Source organism: Lathamus discolor, chromosome 2 (genome assembly GCF_037157495.1).
Source record: "Lathamus discolor isolate bLatDis1 chromosome 2, bLatDis1.hap1, whole genome shotgun sequence".
Lineage (NCBI taxonomy): Eukaryota > Metazoa > Chordata > Aves > Psittaciformes > Psittacidae > Lathamus > Lathamus discolor.
Genome location: NC_088885.1, coordinates 155248647 through 155257147, shown reverse-complemented (window position 1 = coordinate 155257147; position 8501 = coordinate 155248647). Strand labels below are relative to the sequence as shown.

Sequence of the window (8501 nt, the reverse complement as noted above, 5' to 3'; positions counted from 1 at the left end):
TCCCTGTACTCTACCCAGGCTGCCTGTCCTTGCTTCCATTTTATAGAAGCCTCTTTTTTCCTTTGAATTTTCCTCAGGAGCTCCTTATCCATCCAAGGAGGTCTCCTGGCCCTCCTGCTGCACTTCCTTCTAGCTGGGATGCAGCACTCCTGAGCTTGCAGCAGGTGATCCTTGAGTATAAACCAATAGTCTTGGGCCCCCCTGCCCTCCAGAGCTATATCCCATGGAACCTTACTAAGCAGGCTCCTGAAGAGGCCAAAGTCTGCTCTTTTGAAGTCCAGGGCAGTGAGCTTGCTACACGCTCTTCTCACTCTCCTGGGGATCTCAAATTCGACCATCTCATGATCGCTGCATCCAAGGCTTCCCTGTAGTACCACATTCTCAACAAGCCCTTCCCTGTTGGTGAGCACAAGGTCAGGCATGGCACCTCTCCTTGTCGGCTCCTCTATTACTTGCAGAAGGAAGTTGTCTTCCACACAATCGAGGAACCTCCTGGATCCTCCTTATCCAGAGGTGAAACAGTGCTGAAGCATGTCAGAAGTCACTGGCACCGCGGTTCATGATTTTGGGGGTTGTGCCGTGAGGGCCAGGCCGGCTGTGTTGGTGTGTGCAGGAGGTCGATCTGCAGGAGGTGCTGCTGAACTCTAGGGGAAGTAAAATGCTCAGGGCCCAGTCCCTGAAGATGCATGTTGAGAAAGGCAGAGGAGGAGAAGGAAGCGAACCAAGGAGCCTGGAATCTCCCAGTCCAGAGATGAAGGGCCACCTTTATTATGCCAATAGAGGGGGATCACGGTGGTCGCTCAGAGACGAAACACGGTTGCCCCACTGAAGGGGGCCAGGCCGTACGTTGGGAGTTTGGGCCCGATGTTGCAAGTGGGAGTTGTCTCGCACGCACGCGGGCCTAGCGGGGATGGAGCCGCTGCCGCTTTCCAGTGCTGCGGAGTCAGAGGATGCTGCCGATGGGCGATTCTTGCTGGTTCTGGGGCTGCTGGTCTCAGGTATTGGCGAGCACTGGGACAGCCCCTCGCTGCCTGGCGTGTGGGTGCTCTGACGGCGTCTTCTGCGCCTCGTGCTGGGAGTTTGGACCCGGCGTTGCGAGCGGGAGCGGTCTTGCACCCGCACGGGCCTGGTGGATCTTGAGGCGCTGCCTCTTTGTCGTGCTCTGGAGCCACGGGATGATGCTGATGGCCGCTGCCTGGTGGTGCTGCAGCTGCGGGTCTCAGGTGATGTGGAGCACTGGGAGAGCCTTGGCACCGCCTGGCTGCGGGTATTGCTCGCAGTGCGTGTTGCTGGCGGTCGGCTTCTCTCCTGCAATCTTCTAGGCCGCGTGTAGGGTGTCTGGGTGTGACGGGCGCACCGGGTTTGGTGTCGCTGTCGGTCAGGCCCAGGGGGGCTGGAGCGGCCGCTGCCCTCACACACTGGGAAACTGTGGCATGGTGCTGATGGCATGGGGCTGCTGCTGCTGGGGCTGCTGGACTCCTGTGCCTGAGCTTCTAGAGACTGCCGCGATGATGCTGGGCTGGCAGTGCTGGGGCTGCTGGTCTCCTGTGCTGCATGTCCAAGAGTCTGCCCCGATGCCACCTGGCTGGTGCTGCCGGGGCTGCTGGTCTTGGGTGCCTGTGGTTCCAGAGTCTGCCCCGATGCTGCTGGGCCGGCAGTGCTTGGACCAGCAAGCTCTGACCTGGCACTGGAGGCTACAAGGGAAAGCAGGAAGGATAAGGGCTTGGCTCCCAGGCCTGGGGCAGGGTAGGCCAGAGCGGTGCCCCATCCCTCCTGGAGCAGACTGGCTCAGCTAAGCCCACACCAGGCACCCGCTGCCCGGCCTTGCCTGGCCCCTGGCCCCAGCCCCGGAACACCCGGGGGCTTTGACACTTACAGGTGACCGAGCCAGCACAGCTGTCACACTCCCATCTGGCCTCATGGCTGCTCCCCAGGTTGGAGCAGAGTCTGTGAGTGCCCACAGCAGCGCAGGAGCAGCACAGGAACAGCTGCCAGAGCCTGGGGAAAGAAATGGGCTCATGTCTCTAAGGATAAAGTGCCCACAGCACGGGACTGTCCAGCAGAGCTCTTGTTCTCAGCCCTTCTGCTTCGAGCCCTTGCTGAGACAGAGATCCCAGCCGAGCCCCAGGGTGCCTCTTTGGCAACTTACCCGTCTGGCTCTGCCACCCCTCTGCCTCCTGGACAAAGGCACTCCGTGGCATCGCACCTCGTGTGCCTCTGGTACAGTTCTGCGTATGCGTTGTTGTCTTCCCATGACGCTTGTCTGAGGGAGAGAGGAAACTTGATGAGCCCCTGCTGCCACAGCATAAGTTGTATGCAGGGCCTCCCCGCTCTTCTTTCCCCACGCCCTATTTCCAACTCCTGCATGGAGCTAAGCCTAGACCTGGGGCTCAGCGGAGAGCCATAACTGCGGGGGCAGGTCTAGATGTGGCACAGTGCTGGCCAGGAGGACACCAACCTGACGGGGATTCGGATCCCCATGAAGAGCATTTCTGTTAGAAACGATTTTGTATTTTGACAGAGAGGGCACTGCAAGGAAAACATGCCGGCATGCATAGCCTGTCCCTGCAGGAGAAACAGAGAGAGCGTGAGTGAGGCTCTGGCGCTGCTGAGAGCCTGCCGCTCCCGGAGCAAGGGAACAGCTCCTACCTGGATGCAGGCCCTGTGGAACCAAGCATGTGTGCATGCTGGGCACACCATGGTCCCATAGGTGGTTCTGCCTTCAACAGGGTCCATGCAGATGAGGCAGTTGGTGTCCTCTGGAGCCACCAGCTCTTGCTGCTGTGGACGGTGCTCCCAGCAGAAGGAACTGGGGGAAGAGGGAAGGGATGGGTGAGATGAGAAGCGCTGGGTCCTTCCCTGGTGATGGGGAGAAGGGTAGAGGGGGTACCTGTACGGCTGGAGGTAACGGGTGACGCATCCACCCTCCACGGCACAGGGGAGATGGAACCTGCGGTCACAGCCCATCCCCTGGCAGGCGATGGTGGCCCCCCTCTCGCCACACACAAAGCAGACCTGGAAAGAGCAGAGCAGCCCCCATCAGCGGCAGCCTCAGGGTCTCCACAGCCAGAGCCACACCTCGGGGCAGGGCGCAGGATGTGGCCCCAGCTGGATCACAGGCCACAGATCCACCTGGCAGAGCAGGCTCCTGTGTTGGAGCCTGTGTGGAGCTGCTGGGAGCAAGACTTCTGTCCCAGAGCTGGGCGGAAAGGCTGGGATTCCGTTCTTGGCATCTGCGCTAAGCTCCCGCAAACCTCTCCTCCCACCAATCACCCTGATCATCTCAGGTCCTCACCATCTGGGCTGCCTGGTCGACTGCACGTTGAAAATCCATAGAATGAAAGAACGTCTGATCTTCCTGTTGGGTCCCTCGTGGACGAAGGTCACTGGCAAAAAGCTGCAGAAGAGCAGAGACAAGGAGCAGATGAGGGGCATGTGGCAGGGCAGGTGCGTTGCAAAGATGAAACCAGCCCCAGAGGACCTCACCAGGCAAAAGCGATGGGCACAGACCCATTGACAATTCACTTTTGGCCCGCAGATGTCCGGGTCTGCCTCTGCGCGGCGACACAGCATGCATGCTGGAAAGGAGAGAGCAAATGCCACTGAGAATGAGCACCTCTGTGGGGCCAGGGATGCGTCCCTGAGGGATTGCCCCCAAGGGCTGCTCTGTCCCTGCCTAGCCGGCTGCTGAGCAGGCCTGGAAGCCTTGGAGAGGAAAGGGCACTGCAGGCATGGGTGTCCCGGAGGCTGCGCACTGCCCAGCCCTGGACCCGCTTGCCAAGCAGAGGAGCGGCCCTCCCCCACGGTGGCTTTGGAGCTCCTGCCTCCCCCTGCCAACGCTCCCGGTCCACGCCGACAGCCTCAGGAGTCCCTCTGCCAGGCTGTAGGAGGGGGACTTTGCTCTTACTCTGCTCCATGGAGTCGGGTGTCCTACACCTCCTTGCGGACGTGTCAGACATCAAAGGTGGGCGTTTGGAGAGTCCCTGTCCCAGCAGCGCTGGGCCTTCTTCTCCAAATGCTCCTCTGCTACCTCTGAGGGAGAAGAGAGACGCGGGTGGGCTTGCAGCACAGGCCCAGAGCCCTGCGGTGTGGAGCCCCCTCTCCTCCCTCGGCAGCCCCCCGAGAGCCCTGTCCCTGCCCTCTACTCCCCGCACCTCACCAGGTCGCAGCGATGCACTGTGCCCTGCGTTCCCCTTTTTATAGGCCTGCCCCCGCCCCCGGTCACAGTGGCCTCTGTGACGTCAGCACCGCTGGCCCGCGTGCGCCCCAAGTACGGGCAGGGGCACCCTCGGCCACACAGCACCCGCTGTGACACGGCCACTACCTCACAGGGCTGGCTGTGGAGCGCACAGGCAGGGACCCGAGCCCTTGGCACCCACGTCACCGGGGCGGCTGCTCCACCTGCAAGTGCAGACTCAAGGGCCAGCTTAGGGGCACAGTTTCCTGGTGAACTTGGCAGCGTTAGCTTAACGGTTGGACGCGATGCCCTTCACGGCCTTCTCCAACCTAGATGATTCCTGTGGCTCTCATTACCATTCCACTATTACTTTATCACCATTTGCTTACGCTATGATTTTCCTTCAGTCGTCGGTTCCTTACCATATGATCACCGTTTCAACACCATTTGATCATCGCTTCATCATGAAGAAAGCCCTTTTAATTAACCCACCAAGGATGACTTCCCTGAATAATTCGCCCGCAACACCAGGACAAACACCGGACCGTGTCTGGAGCACAAGTGGAATAGAAGAAAAGGAATGATGGAATAGTTTGGGTTGGATGGACCTTCAAAGGTCCACTTAATGGCTGGAGTACTGTTTGTCCCTAAAACTAGAGAAGCCGCTGTTGGTTGTGGCAGTCATCAAGACTGCATTAAACTCATGCGGTGAGCGCAGCTAAAAGAGGCAGCCAACAGATGAGTAGTTTCTCTGCTTTCCTTTGAGATCTCCTGGAAACTTCTAGGGCTGCTGGAGAACGGGGAACTCTTCAAGGGTTCTCAGGGGGCTGGCTGCAGCTGGGAAGGGATAAGTACAGGAGGCCTGTGTTCCAGCAGGCTCTAGCAACTTGCAATGAGCTCTGCCAGCTATGCCTGATCAGAAGGTGCTTTGAGCTTTTTTCCTTCTCCAGCTGACTCCTAATTTGGGAAGATCATCGCCCTTTCAGCAGGTGCTGTGGAGAAGCCTATACAGCTGCTGGCCTTAAAATGCAGCTCCCAGAGGTAGCAGTTGATGCAGTAGTCGAGGAAGAGATTAGTTCATAGAATCATAGAATCATAGAATAGTTAGGGTTGGAAAGGACTTCAAGATCATCTAATTCCAACCCCCCTGACATGGGCAGGGACAGCTCACACTAAACCATCCCACACAAGGCTTCATCCAACCTGGCCTTGAACACCGCCAAGGATGGAGCACTCACAACCTCCCTGGGCAACCGATTCCAGTGCCTCACCACCCTAACAGGAAAGAATTTCCTCCTTATATCCAATCTAAACTTCCCCTGTTTAAGTTTTAACCCGTTACCCCTTGTCCTGTCACTACAGTCCCTGACGAAGAGTCCCTCCCCAGCATCCCTGTAGGCCCCCTTCAGATACTGGAAGGCTGCTATTAGGTCCCCACGCAGCCTTCTCTTCTCCAGGCTGAACAGCCCCAACTTCCTCAGCCTGTCTTCATACGGGAGGTGCTCCAGTCCCCTTATCATCCTCGTGGCCCTCCTCTGGACTTGTTCCAGCAGTTCCATGTCCTTTTTATGTTGAGGACACCAGAACTGCACACAGTACTCCAGGTGAGGTCTCACAAGAGCAGAGCAGAGGGGCAGGATCACCTCCTTCGACCTGCTGGTCACGCTCCTTTTGATGCAGCCCAGGATACGGTTGGCTTTCTGGGCTGCGAGCGCACGCTGCTGGCTCATGTTCGTTTTCTCATCGACCAGCACCCCCAAGTCCTTCTCTGCAGGGCCGCTCTGAATCTCTTCTTTGCCCAATCTGTAGCTGTGTCTGGGATTGCTCTGACCCAGGTGTAGGACCTTGCATTTGGCGTGGTTGAACTTCATAAGGTTGGCATCAGCCCACCTTACAAGCGTGTCAAGGTCCCTCTGGATGGCATCCCTTCCCTCCAGCGTATCAACCGGACCACACAGCTTGGTGTCATCGGCAAACTTGCTGAGGGCGCACTCAATCCCACTGTCCATGTCAGCGACAAAGATGTTAAACAAGACCGGTCCCAACACCAATCCCTGAGGGACACCACTCGTTACCGGTCTCCAGCCGGACATTGAGCCATTGACCACAACTCTTTGTGTGCGGCCGTCCAGCCAGTTCTTTATCCACCGCGTGGTCCATCCATCAAATTGATATCTCTCCAATTTAGAGAGAAGGATGTCGTGTGGGGCAGTGTCAAACGCTTTGCACAAGTCCAGGTAGATGACATCAACTGCTTTACCCTTAACCATCAATTCTGTAGCCCCATCATAGAAGGCCACCAAATTGGTCAGGTAGGATTTCCCCCTAGTGAAGCCATGCTGGCTGTCACCAAGCACCTTGTTGTTCTTCATGTGCCTTAGCATGTTGTCCAGGAGAATGTGCTCCAAGATTTTACCAGGCACAGAGGTGAGACTGACTGGTCTGTAATTCCCCGGGTCTTCCATTTTCCCCTTCTTGAAAATGGGGGTTATATTTCCCTTTTTCCAGTCGTCGGGAACTTCACCTGACTGCCATGATTTTTCAAATATGATGGCCAGTGGCTTAGCAACTTCATTCGCCAGCTCCTTCAGGACCCGCGGATGGATTCCATCAGGTCCCACGGACTTGTGTGCGTTCAGATTTTGAAGATGGTCTCGAACCAGATCCTCTCCTACAGTGGGCCCAAGGGCTTCATTCTCACAGCCCCTGCATCTACTTTCTAAGAACTGGGTGGTGCAGTCAGAGCCTTTGGCAGTGAAGACCGAGGCGAAGAAGTCATTCAGAACCTCAGCCTTCTCCAAATCCTGCGTAGCCAGTTCTCCTGAAAGCTTCCTCAGGGGGCCTATTTTGCCCCTAGTCTGTTTTTTGTTTGCTACGTACCTGTAGAATCCCTTCCTATTATCCTTAACGTCCCTGGCTATGTTTAATTCTAACTGGGCCTTAGCCTTCCTAACCTGGTCCCTAGCTTCCCGGACAACATCCCTGTACTCTACCCAGGCTGCCTGTCCTTGCTTCCATTTTATAGAAGCCTCTTTTTTCCTTTGAATTTTCCTCAGGAGCTCCTTATCCATCCAAGGAGGTCTCCTGGCCCTCCTGCTGCACTTCCTTCTAGCTGGGATGCAGCACTCCTGAGCTTGCAGCAGGTGATCCTTGAATATAAACCAACAGTCTTGGGCCCCCCTGCCCTCCAGAGCTATATCCCATGGAACCTTACTAAGCAGGCTCCTGAAGAGGCCAAAGTCTGCTCTTTTGAAGTCCAGGGCAGTGAGCTTGCTACACGCTCTTCTCACTCTCCTGGGGATCTCAAATTCGACCATCTCATGATCGCTGCATCCAAGGCTTCCCTGTAGTACCACATTCTCAACAAGCCCTTCCCTGTTGGTGAGCACAAGGTCAGGCATGGCACCTCTCCTTGTCGGCTCCTCTATTACTTGCAGAAGGAAGTTGTCTTCCACACAATCGAGGAACCTCCTGGATCCTCCTTATCCAGAGGTGAAACAGAGCTGAAGCATGTCAGAAGTCACTGGCACTGCGGTTCATGATTTTGGGGGTTGTGCCGTGAGGGCCAGGCCGGCTGTGTTGGTGTGTGCAGGAGGTCGATCTGCAGGAGGTGCTGCTGAACTCTAGGGGAAGTAAAATGCTCTGGGCCCAGTCCCTGAAGCTGCATGTTGAGAAAGGCAGAGGAGGAGAAGGAAGCGAACCAAGGAGCCTGGAATCTCCCAGTCCAGAGATGAAGGGCCACCTTTATTATGCCAATAGAGGGGGATCACGGTGGTCGCTCAGAGACGAAACACGGTTGCCCCACCGAGGTGTCCAGGCCGTGCGTTGGGAGTTTGGGCCCGATGTTGCAAGTGGGAGTTGTCTCGCACGCACGCGGGCCTAGCGGGGATGGAGCCGCTGCCGCTTTCCAGTGCTGCGGAGTCAGAGGATGCTGCCGATGGGCGATTCTTGCTGGTTCTGGGGCTGCTGGTCTCAGGTATTGGCGAGCACTGGGATAGCCCCTCGCTGCCTGGCGTGTGGGTGCTCTGACGGCGTCTTCTGCGCCTCGTGCTGGGAGTTTGGACCCGGCGTTGCGAGCGGGAGCGGTCTTGCACCCGCACGGGCCTGGTGGATCTTGAGGCGCTGCCTCTTTGTCGTGCTCTGGAGCCACGGGATGATGCTGATGGCCGCTGCCTGGTGGTGCTGCAGCTGCGGGTCTCAGGTGATGTGGAGCACTGGGAGAGCCTTGGCACCGCCTGGCTGCGGGTATTGCTCGCAGTGCGTGTTGCTGGCGGTCGGCTTCTCTCCTGCAATCTTCTAGGCCGCGTGTAGGGTGTCTGGGTGT

The 8501-nt window shown here is 57.3% G+C and overlaps 1 protein-coding gene across 1 annotated transcript; it reads right to left on the bottom strand.

Annotated features, from left to right (window-relative positions):
• Positions 1-1411: 1411 nt before the first annotated feature.
• On the bottom strand, positions 1412-3917 carry LOC136009071 (PHD finger protein 7-like). The gene is made up of 8 exons (XM_065669160.1): positions 3908-3917; positions 3487-3578; positions 3296-3397; positions 2891-3015; positions 2650-2662; positions 2459-2565; positions 2150-2263; positions 1412-1694 (listed from the first exon to the last, which is right to left on the bottom strand). Exons 1-8 carry the CDS (start codon positions 3915-3917, stop codon positions 1412-1414), a joined length of 846 nt encoding a protein of 281 aa, XP_065525232.1.
• Between the last annotated feature and the right edge of the window lie 4584 nt (positions 3918-8501).